The 25,289-nt window shown below is 37.4% G+C and overlaps 2 protein-coding genes across 2 annotated transcripts; one reads left to right on the forward strand and one right to left on the reverse strand.

Moving 5' to 3' along the window:
* The first annotated feature begins 2,772 nt into the window (after positions 1-2,772).
* Positions 2,773-16,435, forward strand: LOC135470116 (protein bicaudal D-like). The gene is given in 4 exon segments (XM_064748874.1): positions 2,773-3,066; positions 9,809-11,441; positions 11,444-11,976; positions 14,329-16,435. Coding segments are annotated over 4 exon segments (2,379 nt in total). The 5' UTR covers positions 2,773-2,859; the 3' UTR covers positions 14,335-16,435.
* A 2,964-nt stretch (positions 16,436-19,399) lies between these two features.
* On the reverse strand, positions 19,400-25,289 carry LOC135471295 (N-alpha-acetyltransferase 11-like). Its single transcript, XM_064750466.1, has 7 exons — positions 25,218-25,289; positions 24,781-24,879; positions 24,013-24,071; positions 23,578-23,626; positions 22,486-22,646; positions 22,027-22,111; positions 19,400-19,551 (listed from the first exon to the last, which is right to left on the reverse strand). The coding sequence occupies exons 1-7, from the start codon at positions 25,236-25,238 to the stop codon at positions 19,510-19,512; spliced, it is 516 nt and encodes a 171-aa protein (XP_064606536.1). The 5' UTR covers positions 25,239-25,289; the 3' UTR covers positions 19,400-19,509.

The raw sequence follows: 25,289 nt of genomic DNA on the forward strand, positions 1-25,289 counted from the left end.
TGACCCACTCTGCCACGGTCCCTGTCCCATTGGACTTTTATACTTTGAAATGTGAATAGCAATGAGGTTACCTACAAACCTTCGAATTTGATAAGAATGAATGGTGACAGATATTTCCTTTTAAGTGCTTAAAATTTAGGCTACATGTATATCGCTAGACTTAGATACATATAGCCCTAAAACGCTGTGAGATTTTCTCTCAGTAACACGCACGTGCTAATTAAGCAAGTTTCGTCCACTAACGATAGCTCGAAAAGAAGAAAATATGAAATAGCTTTTGACCACTGACCTCGGCCAATTATATCTTATTTTATTTAACCAACATAGAGATTGCTTATATAGATTGTAACAAGGGACACGAAGAAAAACGATATTAATAATATCCTGCATTTCGTAATGGGCCAGATGGTCTCAAGAATCAAATATCATAATGTATGTAAGACGTATATTAATCCCATCAAAGTATCGCCTTTCTAGCTCGTATATAGATGCCAGCTTCAGGAAGGGTATAAATACGCACCAAAGGGCAGAACTAAACTACATCCATGTAGTCCAAGGGACTTAACTCTCACATATATCTGCAAGTGAACGCAGCATTTTAACACTAATATATCTCACTAAAATGTTACTTCAAAAAATCTCCATGTATATGCATATTTTGTTTGTTTGTTACTTCAATCGGCCATATATTAGTAATGTAGTCGTAAAGATCTGATATATTCTACGTGTGGGTAGATCAGCATTGTAGGTATTGTAAATTTTGCCTTGGACAATATTAAAACAATAGTTAATAGCAAATTTCGGAGGGGCGGTGGCTTCTGTAGTGTTCTTTTATTTAGTGCGTGGGTTATAGATATCTTCTGAATTTGTTGGTTGGTTGGTTGCAACACGTACAGTGGAACTTTCAGCTCATCGTAGCCACCGACGTTTATTTAAATAAACTGATACAAACGTACTAACTTCAAAAAATTGAAGTGTAATCAACTTCCTTCAATTTTTAAAGGAAACATTTTGTGAACTATACTGACTTATGCAAGGGGTACGGAACTAACGTGGTCAGTTTTACATGTGAATAAATTGAAGACGCCATAGCATATGCCAATATATGTGTTTTCTTCTTACCAAAGTTCTCTATTATCCCTGTGTTATAGATGAATTAATATATAGGTCTGATTAATTCCATTTAACTCTTGACTTATGCAGGTGGACCAACTAAGCAGTTACCGGCAAAGTATACGGTTGATATGGTTCACCCATGGTGTGCTCAGGCATGTTGTCAGGATCCGTTGGTCATACTGTATAAATAAAGAGCTAAATGGATTTAATCAGACCTATATTAATTTATTATTAAGGTATACATAAAAAGCTTTATCATGAGAACTTTTGGTACTGGTGTCATCATTAATTACTCATCTGAAGGAAGAGAATCGGCCATATATATAATGCATTATGTAGGCCCCTATATATGTAAACTTCATTTACATGTGTATTACTTACTTACCTCTTTGTCTAAGTTTTTTTATTTTTTTTATTTATGTATTTATTTATTTGTCAAAAATAATATACTTCAGTATATATATCAATGCAAACCTCACTCGATCTAGATGGTACAAGACACCCTTTATAGGCTGCTATTATTATGTGGTACGGAGTAGGCCTATAAGGCGAAAATACCAATCAATTAAATTATGTTGTACGGTGTCGGATAATTAATATATGTGTTTTAACTGGGATCAGCTATTAACTTTTATTTCAACACAATAACCATTTTAAATTATAAAAGGGACATCCGAAATCGTCAGTAACCGTCGTAATTTTACCTACAATGCTGATTTAGTGTCAGTGGACATTGAGATCCGTTGGGATGTTGCCATAGAGCTGAGACAGCAGGCTGTTTAGTCAGTCAGACCCACTCGTCCACCCGATTAATTAGGCCTACTGCATACTCAGTTTTCAGGAGTACGGACGTGTTTCTGACCCTGTCCCGATTGATGGTTATAATGCCTTGTCGTTGGTCTATTTGAAATATGCAAAGTTGTGGTATGCATGATCCCTAATCGAAATTGGAAGACGCCAATAATTTAAACTCTTTCTCGCTTCCACTCGTCGAACAGCCCGACACCCTGCAGTCATCTCTTAAACCCACCCCCTTTTCCAACATGTTACGGCATGGCAGCTTGCTTGACAACTTGATTGAATGAAATCACTTTAACAAAAGACTGGAGTAGTGCTGGTGATTGAAGGAGTCGTCTGATTAAAAAACAAGTGACCCTTTATTCTGACCGCGTGTATATGGCACTTGAAGATTTTCACTTTATTACAGGGTTTTTTGCCTATCACCACGTTCACAGCACTGTAGGCCTACCAACCTATAGCGGTACTCAGATGGCTTAACCCCCACACCCGCTACCCCGGGACGTGACTCGACATGTTCAGCTCGAAGTTGCCATTCCTTATAAGAGACTCTATAAGAACTACAGGTACTACTGGGCTGATAGTTTCGCAAAGAGCCATAACGCTAGAGTCAGAAGTACTAGTTTTCTCATGTACATGCTGTCTGCTTTCGTGATAAAGCAGGAAACCCGGCATTTCCACGTGACCTTGTAAAATTGGAAATATCCCTGATCCACAACGCCTCCATACGACAACTCCGCGCAGAGAACTGGAGTACGTTTATTAACATTAAGCAGAAGCTGCGCAGAGAACTTCAGTGCCTCACCACAAGCGATCGCATGAGAACGAGGTTTTCCGCATAGCTGCATAAATTTTGACATGGCGGACTGACGCGAGTCTCACCGTCTGGACTTTAGAACATGGTTTATTTCGAATTTGAGCGTCATCTCTGGCTAAATTAACGATATGGCCGAAGCAGACAAAAATGAACATCTCTTACGGCAAGAGATTGAACGCCTAAATGCCGAACTTGCTGAAACTTCGCAAGAGAAAGTCCAGGCGGCAGAGTACGGACTCGCCGTGTTGGAAGAAAAACAAAATGTCCAACAACGATACGAGGAACTGGAGGCTATGTACGAATCGGTGAAGACGGAGTTAGACTGTGCCAAAGAGGTATGTTACCTTTTTTTTGTTTCCCCAAATAAATAATTGATAAGTGAATCATGGGTTTGAACTTATGTGTCTCTAGTAATACTCTGAAATGAGTAAGCCCTGTCATCATTACGTCACCTTTGTCGTATTAAAACTGGGATTGTTAAAATTCATCACTTTACGGCCACCGCCTACATTTCGTTCGTTTTCATTTCCTTCCATTTACCTACACCTTAAAGACAAGTCTTCGTAAACCAAGGCTAGACGCCAATTGGTTGTCAATTTATTCCACGTGTTAAATTATGCTCGTCGTTCAAGCTGAGAATACCGGTACTGTAACATTACCACTGTAGTCATAAATAAACATACAATATCAACACTTTATAACCGAGGACAGTCTTATGAGAGCACAAAATTTTTTTAGTCCCGTTGAATTTAAAGAAGTTGTGCTGTCATATTTGTCAGTTATGAAATTGAAGTGCATAAGCCATTTAAAAATTTTACCTGCTTGGATCAGGATTTTTGGTTGCTACTACAGCCTCTGAAGTGATGTTGGGCCCCTCATCTTGTCATAATTTTACACATTCAACTGTTAACCTAAAGAAAGTGTCCGGTATACTTTCTTTTTAACGGGGGTGGGGAACGTTCAAACATCATGGATAACTAATGAAGCAGTGCCAGTATCAAACGTAGGTGTACATATACATGTACATGGAGACTATTAGAGCTTTTCGTGTCCGTTACATGTGGATATGTATATGCAAAAATGTAAATGAAAATCTGAAAATCAAGATAGGAAATGTTTTATTGTTAACATAGCTAACTGTGTAAGTGATAGGCAAGTTCTATTTATGGAGATCTCTCTCATTAAGAACCATGCAAGATCTATGTACATGTATAGCTGAAAAACAGTAAATGACAGGAGTGACACATTCCAGACCTTGCATGCACATACCATGAAATTTTGTGTGTGACATGAACACATACATGTAGTTTAACATTGACCGTACAATACAATGCGTAGTGTCATTCAGACAAAACAGACCAACTGTAACTGTAATGGCATCAACAGCCAGCTGTTGGGTTGAAATGCATGAAGTGTTAGGTGTGAAATAGACTGTGACTCATGGTTATACCCTATATGATGATATATGATTTTGGTATGGTTATGTGAAAAAGTGTCAAATCTTTTGTCCTTTTTACATTAGCTTTGTCTTGAAAACAGGTTGTGTTCTGACAGTTAGTCATCCCCCTTCCTTCTAGCAGTCCATGCAAGTTTCTTATTGGTCTCCTGTGGAGAAGTCTACCAGCCTTTTCGCACCCTGCTGGCCTGTGAGTGACATTTGAACAGCTTGTCACAGTTCAGTGTACATACACAGGGAATATATCTTGGTTTAAGTTCATGTACTTTTGCAGTTCTGCTGGTAGTTGGACTAGAATAGGATTTACATGTATACACAAATGATTGCCAATTGTATGTACATTGTGCATTTACATACATGATACAAGTACATACATGATACAAGTACATGTACATACATATTGAAATGTTAAGCCACATAGTACATACCAACGTTAAGAGCTGTTTTGCACCATACCTAGACTGTTGATTTTTGGTGTACATGTATCCCTGTAGATCAGTTTTAGAAGTTTTTGTAGTGATGTTTTCTGAATATAAGTTAATAAAATAGCTTGTGCTCTAACTTTGATTTGAGTTACAAGCATTGTGGTCAGAAGAATTTTTTGGTTAAAGTAGCCCACTGATTAACACCTGGTGCAATCAGGACCAGTTGACTGCTTGGCGTTTTACAGACAGCACAACAATGTATTGGTCAGTAATTTGTAAAGAAGCAGATTTTTCTGTGGTGTGCGACTAACAGTACTTGGTATCCAGTGTTATACAAGTGAAGTGTCTGGGCAGATGGTTGAACTGAGGTAATTTGTACCTGCTCATTTCCTGCTGTTGATTGATGTCTGGGTCTCAGTGGATATGATTGACTCCGCATGGTCTGAGGGAACCACAAATGCAGATTACTAGCATGTATTTGGTACCCTGAAGTTTTTCTGTTCAGTCTACAGTATGTAAAATTTTTTATTCTTGATTGTCTCCAATGCAGCAAATTAATTATTTTAGTCTTATTTTGGTGTTTTGACATGTTTGTTGTGAATCAGCTTTTTTTTTGTCTAGCTTTTTGAGGTATGGTCTGAAAAATAATTTTAGGGTTTTGAAGATATGCAATTACATTCATTCAAAGACCAAGAAATTTTGTAATTTGCACCACAATGTACACATATGTTCAGCAAAGCTTTTAGTGGAGGTTGAACCATTTTGAGCTGCATTATACCCTCAACAGTTCTCTTGGTGCAGATGTTTAAATTACAACCCTATTTCATCAAGCCCATTCATTTAACCTACACTTACAGGGTCATTGGACAATTACATGTATACATATATGCATTTTAACGGCCTATATAACTATCCACGATTTCCTAAAATGGGCTGTGTATCTTAAATATACCAGCATCCTTGTGTTGCAGAGCGATGGTTACAACATTGTTCTGAAGCAGAATATGAAAACTGTTTGTGAAGACAGCTTGGAAGCTAAAAAAAACAAAACTACAGGCAGATCTAGTGTTTGTTTTGTTTTTTCAAGTGATGGTCATATTTATTATTTGGTGCATACAAAGTTTTGTTGAAAACAAAATACATACATGTATATGTATGCCTTTCTTATGACAACTAGGGTACTGTACAATAATAATAAAGGCTGTAATTGAACCAAGACTGCTTTAAGAATGTGAAGCCTATTATAATAGAGGTAGGTTTCCTAAACATATATGTATCTCATTAAAAATATTGGAGATGTAAACATGCACTGGGAAGAATATTCTCATCAGTGACAAGAACACCTGATTTGATCATACAGCCTGAGCTTAGCTCTTTTTGTGAAATGCCTTCAACACATGTATGTTATGTTTAGCATGCCTGTGTTTGTCACAGGTATAACCCCAAGCATTTAATGGTGACCTATATATATCAGGATTGTTTGTACATGAGTGAAGAGGGCATGGAGATTTGGGAGGTAGGGGGAGGAAGGATTCGTTGTGTGGCCTGATGTACATGTCCATGTAGCCTGATGTAGAGCTGACTGGTAAATCATTGATTTCTCACTGAAGTCAGTTGTGCAAACACTGGTACCTGGTCCCTGCATACAACTCTACAAGGAGCCCATGGGCTGTGAACATTTCATGTACATTTAGTTATATTGTACTTACAGTGTGAGTAAGCCTGTCTGCTTTAGGGCCTCCTGTTACCAGTGTAATGGCAGGTTTAGGAGGAAATGAGTCTAACAGTATATTTATGCAAGTAGAGGCCATTGGGAATTGCTATGGAAGCTATAATCAACAACCTTAGGTCATTTTAAAACATTTTTATTTGAATCGCTCACCATCTGGTGCATGAATTTTACAGGTGATGGGGTGAAAGCTCAATTTATTTATTTATTTATTTGATTGGTGTTTTACGCCGTACTCAAGAATATTTCATTTATACGACGCCGACCAGCATTATGGTGGGTGGAAACCGGGCACAGCCCGGGGGAAACCCACGACCATCCGCAGGTTACTGGAAGACCTTCCCACGTACGGTCGGAGAGGAAGCCAGCATGAGCTGGTCTTGAACTCACAGCAACCGCATTGGTGAGAGACTCCTGGGTCATTACGCTGCACTAACTCGCTAACCGACTGAGCCATGGAGGCCCCGTGAAAGCTCAATGATTTATATTCACATCCTTTACACACCTTCACAGACATGGTCATTTCACAGGACACTGAATAGTGGCAGGTGTGATCATACCTGTGTGCTTAGTGACATTAATATGTACATGTACATGTACCTTCTTATTTCAAATGATAATATCTACATGTATATGTATTGTTTTGCATCATATTCATAAATTTCTATTAATTTATGTACATGTATTACACAGCCAAAAGCTTCATTATCTTAAAGTGAATGTAATCTTTGTGCATGTGTGTTGTGAGCTATTCTGATGTCTCTGTATGCAGTCACTGTCAATAACATACAAGTCCATCACAACAGCATTAAATGTATGAGCAATGTATGAACTGCATATCCTGAAAGGCCAACTTAGTGTTAAAGCTTGAAAGAACTTGGTGGAACATTAAAAATCTAACATGTGATTTGTCCTTGTTTGGTACGAGATGGAATCTTCTTTTGGCACGTTCGTTTCTGTTATTTGTTCTTGGGTTTATTTTCATCAGCGGAAGTGTGAGTGTTTGTGGATGAAATGGACAATAGTTGAACAGGATGTCACAGTCTTTATCTGCAGTAAACAGGCCCACTGCAGTGTTTGGCATGGTTTAATATCTGACTGAGGATGTCTGTGGTCAGCCCAGGAAAGCCCATGTTCCTACTGAACCTGGTAAAACTTGCAATCTTCCATGCTAAAGTATGGAGCAAACCATAGGTGTCAAAGCTTTGGCATACACACCTGATATACACCGTACCATCCTTTGGTGATTTCAGTTGGTTTCATGTTTAGCTCATAATACAAAAACTTTCAAGTTTAAACACTGAAAAGACTAATAAAATATTCTATTGCAGTTCATTCACCTTAAAGTTAGCTCTATTTTTATTTCAAGCTGTGGCCTGGCACCACACACTTCATTCGTCTGCAGCCTTCATGCTGGAGCTGTCTGATCAGAGTATCTCGCAAGTGTTATTCAGACAGTTTAAATGCCAGTTCATGCAGCTATATCAACATTTATCATGGCCACATGTATATGTTTGGTCCTTGTACAATTTTCTGAAATATTAAGGCTTGATTTTATACAAATACTTTAAAATGTCCATTGTAGATTTAGTTTGTGTGTTTGACACCAGGAAATAATTAGCAAAATTAGGGTACTTTTTGAGAGGTGTTTTTTTTCCCTATCGACTTATCAGGCTGTTCCTGGGTTCCTATGCTTTTTGCTGGCTTTCCCTGTGCCATATTTGACCTACTAGCCTCATTTAGCCCACCTATGTTTTCATAGCAGTTAAGACCAGGTCTTCATGGTTAACTTTCCTATTGTCTTCACCAAGCCTTTGTAGACAATCTGGCAGTATTTACTCACTTGACAGAAGCCCAGGAACAGCTCTGTGAGGCACAATAAGGGCTGGTCTAACTTATTTAAAAATACACAAAACAATACACATAATGTCTGCATACATTACCATCTCCAGTACTGTGTACAGAGGGAAGTACTTATGTAACACTGTCTTACATAGAATGTATGTAAACATCAGCGCCCTAACGTCTCTTTCTTGTAATCTTGCTTACAGTACATACATATGCTTTTACACAGTCTTCTGACAAGTAAAAAAAACAAAAAATTGAGGATAAGCAGGACTGTCAAAATCTTCAGTTACACATGTATGTATATCACATACACCATACAATATGCCCTAATTCCGATTTTGCGGACAAAACTACATTGGTTGAATTGGCCATTTTCAGGTTTATAAAGTTATAAATTTATCAGGTTACACAGAATAATGCCTTCAGAATATGCTTGAACATGTGAAAAGTTTGAAGAATTACAGCAGTATGTGTTCACATTGTTACAGACGATTTAAATGAAAAAGTGAAGATGAATGATATTAAATTTTGGAGTATCGGTACCCAGTTATGTATATCTCATTTGTACATAGAAAATTTCAGCGTTGCATATTGGATTTTGAAAAATTACTTTTCCATCTGACATGCATGTGCATGTCACTTGTATTTGAAAAATTTTAACAATTTACAGCAGTGCATGTGCGTCATTCATGTTCATGTACATGTATGTATCCATGTTTTATTTTAGCCTGCAATACTGTCATCATTAATTATAATGGTGTTGAATGCACCCCTCCCCATCCCCCCCCACCCGACAGAGTTTTCATGTGAAGTGGAACCCATATGAGGAACATTAGGGCCCCAGTCCATAGAAACTTCCCCCAGATCTCCTCCTGTCCCCCCCACTCCCCCAGCCTCTTCAGCAGGCCAGTCCAGCAGCTATTTATATCAATCTTTTTCACCTCACAGAACAGTCTGTCTGTGTGCAGAGTCTTTCACTCAAGCTTTTGCCTGACTGCTATCACAGACTTGTGCCATCACACACTGTTACTAGCACGTGTGCTGCTTGTGTTTGTGATATAGTTAGTGTCTGGCACGAAAGCAAGCCAAATATATTCACCATGCTGATATTTCATTGACTTAAAAACTTTCAATTCACAAACTTCAGTGTTACCAGTTCATGTATGTAATCAGCTGTCTCATCATTGTTAAGACTACAAAACTAATTGGCATTGCATACAAGCTTGTTCAGTGGTTTTTGTTACACTTGAAGTATTGATAGGTACATGTATTGGGGGGTTGCATGTGAATGAGAGATAATAAATTCAGGTTAAATTGTTGAAGTGTGAAAAAGGGAAATCATATGAATGAGGACATGCAAACTACCTGGACATGTAGATGTTATATTATTTATACGTTGGAAATATAATATCGTTATTGACAAGCACTCTGTTGCTTGTACTTTGACATCAGAAACATTCAACATGCCATATGATAAACCAGGACCTGGATTGGCATTTATTGTAGTGGTCATCAAAATATAACAAAATATCATTCAGACTATAAATTATTGGGTGTTCATCATTTTGATGTCTTGTTACTTTTCTGTTAACCATTGCTTCCTTCCCTTTACATTGTAGGCACTGAAGAACCATCAGATAACGTACAAGAAGCAGCATGAGAGTGGAATACACCAAGAGGAATCATTCCTCCTGGAAACTGCGATGCGTGAGGAGAATTTTCAGTCCTCTATCGTTGACCTTGAAACAGAGCTCAAGATCGCCAAACAGGCCATTGACAGATACAAGAACGAAAATGAAAAGCTCACCTCATTAGGCCATGAACTCCAACAAAATATAGATACTTTGGAAGCCCAAAGACGTCACCTGAAAGATGAAATCCGTGAATTCAAGAGGCGTGAAAATCGTAATTCTAGTGATTATGCTGAACTTGAAGAGGAGAACATATCACTTCAAAAACAAGTATCACAGTTGCGTCAAGCCCAAGTCGACTTTGAGGCTATGAAACACGAGAATAAAAGACTACAAGAGGAAGCTTCTGATTACAATGTGCAACTTGAAGAATCCCTTAACCTTAAGAAAATCATTGAAAAGAACTTAGAAGAAGCCCTGAATTCACTTCAGCAGGAAAGAGAACAGAAACATGCATTGAAAAAGGAATTAGATCAAAGACTTGCACATCAGTCTATGTTTAATTTGAGTAACTTAGCCCAGCTTGGAGGTTTGAGTGATGGACTGAAATTCAGTAATAACCACGAAGATAGAGCCCAGAATGGTGAAGAGGAAGACCCTAGTGACTCTGCAGAACAAGATCATCCAGCTCTAAAGAGAATCGAAGCAGATTTCATGAGTCCTCAGAAACCAGAGAAGAAGAGTGAACCTAAACCAAGCCCTGGAATGGTGAATGACATCCTGAGTGAAATTCACATGACAGAGGTGTGCAAGCTGGAGCAGTTGCTTGAGCAGAGTGAAAATGAGAAATCAGAGTTGGCCAAGGCTTTGGATGAGGCTCAACACCTTATCCAGGAAACCCAGAAAGACCTAATAGAACAAAAGGAACGTGCTGCACAGTTGAAGGCCCACATAACCTCCATAGCAAATCTGGGTGACAAAGATATTGCCCCATCAGACAACTCTGTGGAAGAAATAGACTTAGAGATTGAAAAGGAGACTGATCCCGACAGGAAGGCTATTCTGGAGTTAAAGAAAAACCTAAAACTAAGCGAAACCAAATACACAACTGCTCTCAAACAGATCAGCAACCTTCAAGGTGAAATTTCCAGTCTTCAACAAAGAAATCAGCAGAATGGTTCCAACTCTGAGATTGAAGAAGCCTTGTTGCAACTTCGCAACAAGTGTTTGTTATATGAACAGTCCATCAAAGAGCTGGAGCATGATCTGAAGACCATGACCCTTGCTGCAGGAGAGGCACAGGTCAATGTGAACACCACAGAAGAGGAATTGGTTCGAATCTCTGAGGAAATATCTAACCTCTACAACTTGGTCTGTGAGGTGTCCGGTGAAACTCCCAACAGGGTTCTGTTAGACCATGTCAAAGCTGCCACCCAAACACCACCAGAGGACCAACCAAAAACAGACTCTAAGGAACGTACCTCAGAGAATGTGTCCAATGGTGTGGAGAATGATTCCAGCTTGAAGAATCTCACTGAGAGGAAGAGAAAACAGAATGGTTCTGCAGATCCCATCTCTTGTTACCAGCTAACTGAAACTATCTCTGACCAGGTGAAATACCTCAAAGGGCTGTTGACCATGTGATGGAAATTGCCAGAGAAAGACAGGTAGATGCTAACGAGGTCACAGATGTTCAGGAGCTGCAAGAACAGGTGATGAAGCTGAAAGCAATGCTATCCACAAAGCGTGAACAAATTGCCACTCTTCGTAGTGTTCTGAAAGCCAACAAATCAACAGCCGAAGTGGCTTTAGCGAACTTGAAACAGAAGTATGAAAATGAAAAGGTGATTGTTACAGAAACCATGTTGAAATTACGCAATGAACTTAAAGCTCTGAAGGAAGATGCTGCAACTTTTGCATCCTTACGTGCAATGTTTGCACAACGCTGTGATGAATATGTAACCCAGATGGATGAGTATCAGCGCCAGCTGGCTAGCGCCGAAGAAGAGAAGAAAACTTTGAACTCTCTGTTACGAATGGCAATCCAACAGAAGCTGGCTCTTACCCAGCGACTGGAGGACCTGGAGTACGATCGGGAGAGAAGGTCTATGCGCCAACCACGCAATAACAGTAGGGGCAAGATGAACTCCTCGAAAGTAAGTTACCAACAAAATCGTGGTTACTCTCATTTTGATCGTGATTACTCTCATTTTGATCGTGATTATAACCACGAGAATTACAGCCGTGATAATTATGGCCGTGGCTATAGACATCCCAGAAGGGACTATTAAGTCTTCCTTTTAAATGATCAAATGTTCCATTGGTCTTGTTACAAGAAAGCAAAAAACTTTGCTAGCCACTCTTAGGACAAAATGAAGTCAAATAACCTTGTGTGTCTTTTTTTTTTTTTTACGGGTCTGTGACTTTGATTTGCATAATTTTACTTCTAACAGACTGTTAAAATACTGATTACCTAGTCAAGGTTTCTGTTTAGAAACTTGCATTTTGGTTCAGGGATTTGAGGTTTAGAATAAGAACACATTTATGATTGATAGATAGGACATAAGATGAATTTGGTGCTATTCAGTCTGACAGTGTAAAAGTAACTAGAGATCTGTAGCATGCATGTTACTTTGAGTAGAGAAATAGCTGTTTAAGCCAGTGCTAAATCAGAGCACCACATGATAAGGGAGCATGGAAAAGAAACACCTACATATACATGTAAATGTATGTAAGTTTGTCATTCAAAGGTGAAAAGAAATTATTTTGAGTCTGTTTCCTCTTCAGTGTGCTGCTCTTATTTTAGCCAAAACTAGATGTACACTTATAGAAACCAACTAAGGCTATTTTCTTCTGAGAAATGCTGAATTTTGATGCTGTTGTAATTGGTACATGTATAAGTGTACAGCCTCCACAATCAGGATTTCTATCCTGTTTTCCAAGTGTCTCGCGTGTCTGTGAAGGATGTGCTAACACTCACGACACGGTGTGTATGTTAACGCATGTTCGACTCTTTTTGTCGTCGTTTTCATGTTGTACCGTGTAACAGTGAGCTAGGCTGAAAAGCGACTATAAATTTGTAACACATGGTAAATGGTTTCTTAAATCACTCCACCAAGTGTCAAACAGTCTTCCTTTATTTTTCAGTCATCCTTTCTTGAAATTTTAAATGTTAGATTTATTAAGGAAGATTGATCATTGAAATCTGTGATTTATGGAATCGTTCCAGTGCCACTGAGTAAATACCCTTTGCTTACGCTTTTGCCCGTCTATGCAAAATACCATTTGTTTTGAAAAATTGTGTTTTGTTTTTTTTCCCTACTTTCATAGCTATTGCCAAACATTTGACGCAGTTATTTTTGTACACGCATGTTTGTAAAAATGCCATGGTAATTTTGGGTTGCGTTGTTGGTCATGTTAAATGTATTTGCTCTGCTTGTGTTCGCTCTGTTGATAGTGCATGTGCTGACTCATACCAGTTTGTGCATTGTACTTGTGTGTGTGTTACTTGTATCTGATATCCATCTCTCTGATTTTTTAACCTTGTGGTTCTGTACAGAGTAGAATTCAGTCAGATGGCACATTGGTTTCAGACGTTGTATGTGTATGCTTTACAGTACATATATCAGCTTCATGTCATTCAGTGCATGCATGTTTGTCTTTCCTACCTGTATATATAGGAGCATGTTCTTTTAGGGTATTATGAGTTTGTTTATTTGTGTATTTGTTCTAATAGGAATATGCCATTAGGCCTGTTTGCATGATGTAACTGTGAACTACAAAATGTTTTTTACTTCTTGTGTTATCAGAACAAATATTTCTACTGGTAGAAGCCTTTTTTGTGCAATTTTCCTGCAGGTATTAAATACAACTACATGTACATGTGTATTGTTCATAAGGCATGTTGCTGGTCTTTTGAGAATGTTGCACTTTCTTCTCATACATTCATGTGACTATTCACCTTGTTTTGCCTCTTAAGATTGTCAACCATGGTCACAGAAAGAACAAAATAAAATGTGTTGAAAACATTTTCAAATTTTTGTACTGGATAGTCTAGGACCAGTTTATAATGACAAGTCTTGATTTGGAATTTTGGCAAGTTGTATTGGTTTTATGGATTTTATGACCATATGACCTGGTTGCTCTCTCATATGCTTTTATCTTTCTGCTTTAACACTCTGTGGCTTTTTTGGATCTCCGTATAAGTCAGTTGCTATTCTTTCTTACTTACTGTTTACTGATACAGTTCTGGTTATTTTGGAAAGGATTTCCTTTAAGGACTATTCAACTAACTTGTGATTGTGGAGGAAAAACATGTGGTTCAGTTTCACTGCTAACTCAACATGTACCTTAAACAAAGTGGACAAATTTCCTAACTTTCTTCATTGTATTTGGGTTAATTTCTTAAATTGTGACATCAGCTTTCTCAATTTAGCAGACTCTAATTCTTGGATCAAATCTTTAACAATCTAGCATCACCGTTCTCTATTTTATTTCTTTCTTTCTAGTGTTGACATATGGTTGGCGGTGACGGACGGACGTACGCGCGTCTTGTATATTCCATATAACAGGAGAGGTGGCTGTAATGGGAGCTTAATAGAGATCCAGAATATGCAAATTTCCCTTATGGGTGTGATAAAGAGCAAGTCTGGGAGCAGAGTTTCTTGCTGTTGTGGCTGCTTGATTAACCCCACCTGTCCATCAATCCCTTTTCCTGTCTTGACTGTAGATTTCTCACCTGTGTTTTAAAGTCCATATTCCTATCTTTATGTATGCATGTAAATGTTATCAACCTGCTGATCTGATAACATGGTGACTTGTTAAAAGAACTAATACAAGTTTGCTCCTTGTAGTAGCAATTTCAACAAATACATTATATCCCTTGGTGGCATGTTTTAATAATGAAATACTGTTGCTACTCTTTTGTGTACTGTGTTTTACTACATCCTGGCATGAAGAAGCAATATACATGTGTATTACTTCCAGTTATCTGCATCAGTGTACTTGGCCATTTGTGTATGTGGCCAACAACGGAAATGCCCTGATTACCATGGTGTTTAGACCTGATTTGTTTTTGTACAGCATTAGGTGTAGTTTATTCTGCTGCGTGCATATTTGGTTATACTGAACTACAACAGAAAAGCTTAAAAGCTGTATATACGGGTATCTGCCAGTGCAACATTGAGGGACACTTTGTAACAAGACCAACAGTACACAAGAACCCAGGTTTTCCAATGTGCCAATGACTAAATAGCCATGTCGTTATTCATGGTCGACGCTAGATGTTTGTCTATTGGGGACAGTGATCCACAAGGCGAACAATGAGCATTCCATCAGATGACCCTCTTGAAGAATCAACAATCTCTGCTTTAAGATGAGTGTCAGGCTCTGTAAAGAGTGCCACAACCGAACTTTGAGGAACCACTATGTTGGTGTTATTTCACCAACCTTGGACTACAGACCCACCCCCACTGGCTTTTCCATGTGTGATGACATGGATTTTGGATACATGGGTCCCTAATATTCCTCAGCGAGCCTGAGGGAAAGGTCGATTTTTTGAGCTCTTTGTTAGTGAGAATCAACTACATGAACATACATGTAGAAATCTTTCTTTTGGGTATGTACTTTTACCCACTTCTATGATATAATTATACAGTAGAACTACCCAACCCTTGTACTTTTAAACTAAAATATTCTCTTACTATAATATGTGAATAGAAATGCTGTGATTGTAACCTGGTGGTATTACATGTAGCTACAAGTGTATGAAATCCACATGTTAAATACAGATTATCCTTGTTTTAACAAGCTATATAAGGTTATGGGTTTGGAAACACTAGTACTTGACGTCTTGCCCAATTTGTGCTAGTATTTTGTACTATTGTAAGTGAAGCAAGATTATAACAGTTGACTCTTAAAATTTGTTATACTATGGTGGGTTTCTGAAAAATATAGCTTTTAACTGAACTTTTTTTTCTTTTTTTTTTAACGTTTTACAAATAACTGTACATAATGTCTGTACAGTCCAGGGATGACTGTATTTATCTATTCTATTTATTATTACGGTAGCGTATTATCTTATATTGGTGATGTTTTACTTCAAAAATGAGTTAATTGTGTCACCAGATTGCAAGCTGTGCAGTGGGATTTCAGGCAATTTTGTCATTGAAGTAACCACACAGTGGGACTGGTTTATGCAAGGGTGAGCCTTGTTATACTATGAATGAAGAACAATGTTGACATTTTTCATTACAACATGTAGTTAGTGTATTGATGTATACTCTGTACCATTATACTCACTAGGGTGTATACTTCCCATTATCCTGGTGGAGACACTCAAGAAAAGCAGGGTGTATGATTTATTTTAAAACTTGTTTCAGATTCCAGTTGATTTTTTTTTTTTTTTTTTTTTTACACTGAGTGACCTGAAGAGATTTGCTTTTGTATTACCTGTTTCTGAATGACTGTATTGCAATTTTCTTTGTATCAATTCACAATGCATTTATTAGTGATTTTCTTTATTTTGTTTTGCCTTTTAAAGTTTTTGCCCAATTTCTGAAGGAGTAGCATTAACAGCCACAATGGGAAATTCATAGGACTACAATAAACATGTTAAAGGGAATAAATTTGAAGTTATATGACTTGGTGTAATGTTCTTTATTCTGTGTGTTTTTGTGATTTGTGGCAAAAGTTACCTGCAAATCATACACTCACTTTTTCAATCTGCCATGGCAAACATTGGAAACTGGGTAGTCAATATCTATCACTTTCCACTACTTCGTAAGGCATTCTTAGCCGTTGCCATTTGGTGTTTGGTATCCTTTTGTTTTGTTTTGCTCAAACATCATCAGTTGAAACAAGGATGTATGGCAGTTTGTTGTCCAGTTGCAGCTTTAACACTTCTGTTTTAGTTATGGCACAGGTCATAACTGGTTTCATTCCATCTATGGGAGCAGAATATGGCTCTCTAAAAACTGAGCGAAATTTCCTAACTAAAAGATTACGGTTTAACCCCAGCCTTGGGCATGGAATTTGTGCCCTTCATGTATTAAAGTTGGTTAGTAACTTGCCAAAGGTCAATGGTTTAACCCAGGAAGTCTGGGTTTTGCCACCCACAAGCTCAGTGGGAGTGAACCATTCTTGATTTAGGTATTAAACTTGAAATAAATAAGATTCCAGCTGTCATGGATCATGGATGATCTCAATCCCTAGGCATACTTCATTTCAGAACTTCAGACACTGGCCATAGAACACAGGGTTAAGCACCTCAGTTATTTGGCAACATTACCAAGGCGACATTTAAAATAACGAAAAATTTAATCCTAGACCAAGTTACTCAATTTGACTGATTTTCAAGTTTGGTTAACATTGGAAATGTACTTTTGAGGTTTGATTGGAAGACAAAATGATATTTCAGAGAAAATATGTAGATTTTAGCTTGAAAAGTAGTGCACATCAGGCAAACTTTTAAAGCAAATATGGTATTAAGTCATGAAACTATTCATTCCAGCTATTGAACGAGCAGTTTTATTTAATTGTGCTCATTTGTCTGGTTTGTAAACAAACTACAGTAGTAAATGATTGTTTTACCTACGCCAAGCTAGCTGTGTATTTAAATACGCCGTGTTCTACATGACAGTGGAACTGTCTATTTACCTTACAATGTTGTCTCTGAGGTAGAGAAACTCATTAATATGTTAAGTACAAGTACAATGTAAATCACCAATTTAATTCTTTAAGCCATGAACTCTGATAAGAATACTGTCTTTTAGTGTACAACCTTGTTCATGCTATAGCATCCGTGTAGAAATAAGTGTAGAAGTAACTTACACTAAGTGTAGGGTCAAGTAAACCAATGAGGGTTTACTCATGTTATATTTTGAAACACTCATTGTTGCTTCAAGATTAGCCCTGTAGTGGATACGGTAATTGGGAGTCAAGATTATATATAGATTTTGACCAGTGTTTCTCATGCAAGAGCAAAGAATCTATGCTAAGCAGATTTTAGTTCCATGCACAAGATTGATTTAAAGGCTACACAAGATATGAGCCAGATTTCATTGGAAGACCCAGGTAAGACCAACCTGTTACTTGAACCAGCTGGCTTGAAGTATTTAATTCAACCAGATATCGCTGACAGCAAAGCGGAAAGAACTTTACCATAAAGGTGGAAGCAATGAGAGGTGTCTGTTGTGAATATATGAAGATTATAAAACATCAATTTATTACAATCAAATCCAGTTCAAGGCAGTTTTCACTGTGATGTTAACACCTGAAAATAACTATTCTTAACCCACAATTTTTAAGTGTAGACAGATTAATGGTCATATGCCTAAAAAGTCAGCATGAAAACATCATGTAAGAAAAGGTTGAATTGTAGTTGGTAATACCAATTTTCAGCAGTGTAGGAAAGCCAGTTTCAGCTTACAAAATACAAAATTTTGGAGGATGGCAGATTCAAGGGTCACAACCTTGTACATATCACCATACAAACACATTCTCCCCACATCACACCTGTCAACTTGCCAAATGACACCATCATAAGGAAAGGAATAAATGTTAGATAATAGAGAACGTGCTCTGCAGATTTACATTTTTTGCTTTTTCGTAATTACTGGTACATTTGTACAGGACGGCCGAAATTTTTGTGGGTGAAAAGGTCAAAAAACGTCATAAATGATGCTACACGTCAAAACCGCAAGTAAATCAATTGTCAACAATGTCACCCGTCAAGATACAGAAAAGGGCATCCAAAGAATTCTTGAATAACTTTATTTTTGTCCATCCATCCACCTAACTGGCATTTTATAATGTAAATCTTCAACGTTCTTTAACGTTCTTCTTGGAATTTAGGCATACAATTATTATGAAAATAATGCTAAAAATGATTTGTTTGTCAATAAAGATGCAAGATTTATTAAAGCATGCAAGCTATTTCTCTGCACCCCAAGGTTGCAAAGATTAAAAAAAAAGAATTAAGGTAAGCGAAAACTACAGAAAATGTATGGCACAAACACCAAACAAATAAGTTCATTTAAGCAAAAAGGTACATGTAACGCACAGACCTCTAGAGCTGGTTCGTTCTTTAGTTCACAGTGGAAAAGTGTTGGTAGAGGAATCTTGTATTGTTTTCAGTGTTAAATGTGGTATTGTATACGCAACTTATGTAACCCATTCTTATACAGGCAAGCTTCTTACCAGCTGAGCCAAGATTATCCCCCTGGCCTTCTTACACGAAATACATATGAAGTACTATTAAGTACTGTTAAACTAATGATGAGTGCAGTCACAGGAGTGTTTCACTTTCTAGGGATTCTTAAGTCACACAAGATTGCATGTTCCTGAACAACTATAAAGATAACTTTAATTATTTAAGTGGTAAGGTCTGCAAGCAACGTGCAGATAGCTGTGGGTTTCCTCGAGCCCAGTTTCCTCCCACCAGAATTCTAGTCGCCATCATATAAGAATATATTCTTGAGTATTGCATAACATTATTCAACATAAATTATTTAACCATTTATAACCTGAAGCCGAGTATTTTTATGTCACAAAGTTCAAAAGAAGGAAAGAAGAATACAAAGTCAACCAAATACATTCAAGTGAATTTTAATAATACATGTATATAAATGTATATGTTACAAAGGTAATAAAGAATGGTAGCACGTAACTTTGATATCACCCATCACTGCTCAGCCTGATGACGTCGTCGCTACTTCTGCCTTTTGACCATGCTGCAAAAAGACAGCCTTTAATGAAATGGTTATTCATCATGTAACAATGCATAAAATACACTCTAAGATAAAACATAAACTCTTGCAATATTGCCTTGTTTTAGAAACAGTTTAATCCCTTCAAATTATAATTTTCAAATTAAAAGCATAAGTGGAAAGACCATTGAATAACACATCTAGAAGCTACCTTTACTCATTAGTACAGATTTGTTTTGAACTAAACAAAATGAAGTCCAAAATATTTGAATTCTACAATGGGCTTTTTGAACAACATTTTTTTTTTCATCCAAAATACTGCATTTAATACTGAGGTCACTCTTATTCGTGTATGAGTAAACATTACATTAGTACACAGCAAAATACATAAATGCACTAGCATCGAATGTTATCATGAAACCCAACATTCTGAATATAGTTTTCAACAGTCTTTCCTATGACACTTATCTGTGGACATTTCCTTCACTTTAAGATCATACCAGTTCACAGAGCAACCTACGAATACTTCATCAAGGAACAGTTAGTATAAGAATGTGAGTGAGTGAGGGCTTGCGGTTTAACGTCGTACTTAATAATTTTTCCGTCATATGACGACAAAGGAGTCCTTTGAGTGCATGTAATGTGCCTCCTTCAGCAGGACAGATTTCCTAGTGCTAGTGCTGCTTCACTGAGATGATTTACCAAAGGCAAGTATGCCACCCAACCCGAGCTCTTATACTGATACGGGTCAACAAGTCGTACTATCCCCTTCATGCTAAACGTCAAGCGAGGAATTTACAACTTCCTCTTATAGGGTCTTGACCCGACCCAGGATTGACCCTGGATCTACCGCCTCCCCAATACATTCGCTCTGCCAACTGTGCTATCGGGGACGGTTGTATAAGAATGTGGAATTACCTACAGAATCCATCTGTACATCTTAAATTTTAAGTAACTAGAAGGACTAACCACACAACAACATCAGAAGGTTTTCATTGAAATTACAAAGTGTAACCTATGCGTTAATACAACAGCCATCAGAAGATGGCGATTCCCACCGGAGCTAAATAAGCACATGCAACTCTCCTGATTCTGAGCGTTCTATTGATTTTAGATAGATGTTGAGGTTTGCTTGAAACATGTGATGATTTTCTACTGGAAAATTGTAAGTTTCACAAAATACTATTTTGTGACATTTGCCTCTAAAAACACATTTTTGTAGGTCACTTAGGTACTCAACAGACCCATTGCATAATGACATCATCACTTGCATGCATTATACATTATTGGCTAGGGTCAAAATGCATAATAATATAAAATGGTGTAAGATGTGGTACCATATATATGATACTATACTACCCAACCATTCAGCAGACAGATATATTATAAATAAAAGCATGAGGACGCATGTCAACAAATCTAAGAAATGTCAGAACACATGGTTTACATGTATAAATCAGACAGTGATGATTGAGAACCAGGTAACCAGGATCTGGGCGTGCTACATGTCAGCAATGAGAAACAGGTAACAACGAACATCATACGTTCAAATGTCAATAACTGGAAATATATGATGCTGTGCAAGACAAATAGAACATGCACATCACATAGTCTCTGTCCTGCCTACAAAGTTTCATGAAAATCCAATCACAAGCGCAGGAGGAGATGCGCTGATAAGGAGTCACTATCTATTCCCCGATTCTATGTTGAAAGGGCAATAACTCTAGAAATAATTGATGCCATGCAACTTAAATAACACATGATGATCTTCACCGAGTCTCGGTCATGCCAACTAAGTTTCATCAAAGACCAATCGAAACTGTAGGAGATACAAGTCCTGATTTCATATTTAAAGGGCAACAACTCTTGAAATAATTGATGTGACAAAACCGAAATGGCACATATGCATCCTGACATCTCTAACAAGCCTACAAGTAACAACTTAAATAGCTCACCCTCACTGTTTCTGGGTCATCCCAATTATATTATTAAAATCCAATTAAAACTGTGGGAAAAGATGTGTTGACAAAAAAAACGATTATGGACAGGCTCTGATCACCTAATTATATGCCTCAAAATAAAAATGGAATTTGGAAAATAGTTTTGTGCCTGGTTGATTTCACAAATATTACTATATTTATTGCTATCAATGTCAAGGCATGGGAAGATACATTGCATGATTAACTTCGACATGGATGAATATGCGATTTTGTTCAAATCTGTTAACAAATACTGCACCTGCCCTAAAAATCTCCACCACTCGATACATGCATTTTCTTGATACATGGCAAAATAAAGTTCATAGCTTATGTCTTTATTACTGAAACTTTGTTACAATTTTAAGTAGGATTTCGTCCTGCCTTCCAAGCCAACCTCAGAACACCTTTTCAACATGAACAGAACACTCTGAATCAGGCAAAACGAGGAGCTTAGTCTTAGATGAAAGTTCAGTCAGTGTTTAATATAATGGTGTTAGCTTTCAAGTGATGTAAGTCTTACAATATCCAGGATTTCTGACAAGTCTCTTCTCATGGCATACGCATCTTCCCCATCTGCATAATACTTGGGCTCAATTTCACTTATCCTGTCAATCAAACACATGCACCAAAACTAGTTCATAAATTAGTTTCCTCTACTTAAGTGAGGTTTTGAAAATCAAGTCAATTTCTTAGGATATCCTGAGTGTACCAATAGAATAGAGAAAATTATGTGCAGTGACATATATGCCCTATGCCAAATAATTAAGCTTCACAAAAGTATGGTTAATTTCATTCCAAAAAAAATAATAATTTAAAACACCTTTTATGCCAATTTTTTAATTTAGTCATCAACTGCAGCAAAAGGCCAGGCTATCTCTCCACAAAACATCCTGACACACACAAGTAGCTGTTACCATTGAACTAATGCTTCGTCTTTACAAAACACTTGATTAGATTGAGCAACTAGCTGAATACTCACGAAAATTTGAGTGTTTCTGTGTAGAGATGTAGTGCTGCTCTATTACTTTTTCTCACATGTAGAGATACATATTGGGCATTAAAACATTCCACCATTGCTCTTGAGGCCTGATCCATTAACTTCTGTGCTAGACCAAGCCTTCTGTGTGATCGCTTCACTGCCTAGTAAATACACACATGTAGGAAGAGACCGATGAGTCACCATGCTCAGGCATTAACATGAATGATCGCATCATTATTATGAAAATTATTATGAAAACATATGAGTATGTCAGGAAAGCCTTACTAAAAAATTCACAAGATCTGCATGATAACAACAGATAATTTATTTATTTGTCTGGAGTTTTACGCTGAACTCAAGAGTACTTCACTTATATAGTACGCCGGCGACCAGCATTATGGTGGGGGAAAACCGAGCACAGTCCAGGGAAAACACATTAACATCCGCAGAATGGCTGGAAGACTTTCCCACACATGGCCGGAGAGGAAGCCAGCATTAGCTGGACTTAAATTCACAATGGCCTATACCTTATTCTGCTATTAATTTGAATGATTAATTACAGGTATTATTAAGATAATTACACTGCATTTGAAAATCTCTCCTTTTTTCTCTCTTTTATCAAATAAAAATATTAGAGGTAATGCACAGCCTAGGCACTTCTATATCTGGGACAATTTTTGACCCAGGAGTCTCTCACCAATGCGGTGGCTGAGAGTTCAAGTCCAGCTCATGCTGACTTCCTCTCCAGCCGAAAGTGGGAAGGTCTGTCAGCAACCTGCGGATAGTCATGGGTTCCCCCCGGGCTCTGCCCGGTTTCCTTCCACCATAATGCTGGCCGCCGTCGTATAGATGAAATATTCTTGAGTACGGTGTAAAATACCAATCAAATAAATAAATAAATAAACAATTTTTGCTTCCAGATGACAAGTGATCATTACAATCAGAAACACTCAGTTTCATGTGCAACTGTAGTTCATTACTGCCTTACAAAGAGACTCAATTCCAGCACATACTTTATATTTATAAGCATGATGGATTAATAAATGAGCAAAGTTAGTAATTCTAATAAGGAAAAGGTAACAATGAACTAACCAGCGATGTGATGTGACCATGTGGAACTGAATCTTCGGGGTCTTCTTCCCTGAAATATCAAATACATTACCGATACATGTAATACTGCAGTTTGTGGACAACAAAGTCTCAAGTACACTACAACATACCATTATATGGTATAGTAGTAATTGTGCTAAAAAATACAGTTCCTTGGTAAACTTCAGTGTGTTGCTTGTTATTACAAGTTTCAATTTGATAGAAATTTCCTTGTTAATATGACTGAATAATGAAGCAAATCAATAATATTAGCCCAAAATGACCACAAAGGAAGACATAAATAATATATGTACAAATTGGTTACTTTCAAGATCTATTTATATAGTATTTCAATATTTGGCAGTTTACCCATCTTTAAGAAAAATATGAGACAAAGATTCAAGGATGATAATCTTTGCATTTTATCAACATACTTACATTTTTGCTAAAACATATCCAACAATTTTCCCATCATCATCTTCTGCGACATAAGATAGCTGAAAATTATGAAACATGAAGATGACTATATTTAATAAAAATAGTTGTTAAAAACCAAAGTTATAAAGCACTCACTGGTTCATTGTTTATTTCCTTTTTATTTATGCAGTAGAGCTCAAACTAAGTTGACATATATATACATGCAGGTTAATGTACCTGTATATTTGTCGCTGTCAAAGAGCTGTGTGCTTTCAATCAGTAGAGGGAAAAAATATCTTCTATTCATGGAACATGAACTGAACATGGCCATAATGTTTCATGTCCTCTCCACTCGCATGACAAGTTGCTTAACACTGCTGCGTAACACAACGCCAGGGTAGTTTTGGAATTTCTCCTGTCAACTAGGATTTACATTAATATCTTAATTTCTTTTCTTAAAAATCTCCAAGGCCTATAACATTTGCTTCCTTGTTTCCCATCAGAATATTTTGCGAGATAGGGGGTATGTGAGCGGCAGAACAATTTTAAAATATCTTTCATCTTTGGAATGACTTTAACAGAGAACACATTAATGCTAGCCTAACTTTGGCAAATGACATTATGGACCAACATTTTATACACCGAAACTACACACATCTGACATATTATGACACATTTGCGTTAATAACTAAAGATTCTCTAAACTACATCACCGGTACAACAATAAATCTGAATACAGTAGTACAGCTGGCCAATATTCCAACTTACTGTACTAAAGGACAATCTTACCTGTGGCCAGGAAAGTCCATGATAGAAATAATATTTCATTTGATAGTTTTCTGGTAAACATAGCAAGTTACAGTGTTGCATGTTCATCAGGTCTTCAGGCTGGAAAAGATAACAGATCAGCCAGCTATGTAAATCATGAAAATGTCTGTTTGTTTGAGCTGATACTAGTCTGAGTGCTAAATAAAAGATACACATTTCCGTCAAATGATGCCCAACACTCAGTTACTCGAACTGTTCATCCACCTACGAAACAAAATAACTTATTTTCCAAAGGTGAATTCAGAACACATTGGAAGTACCTGACAGCGTTGTTGTTGTAGCATTCATTTACGAGAGTGAGAAGATATTTTGAGATATTCTTCAAACCACTCGGCACTGCTCCTAAATTTACATGGAAGCCATCGTTAGACTGCCAAATTCCTTGACATTATTCGTACCTTTGCGTATCTGATGTTCATTTTGACACCAATCACTCTTCCTCGGGACAACGTGCTCCTTTCCCAAACCAA

This window comes from Liolophura sinensis, chromosome 7 (genome assembly GCF_032854445.1).
Source record: "Liolophura sinensis isolate JHLJ2023 chromosome 7, CUHK_Ljap_v2, whole genome shotgun sequence".
NCBI lineage: Eukaryota > Metazoa > Mollusca > Polyplacophora > Chitonida > Chitonidae > Liolophura > Liolophura sinensis.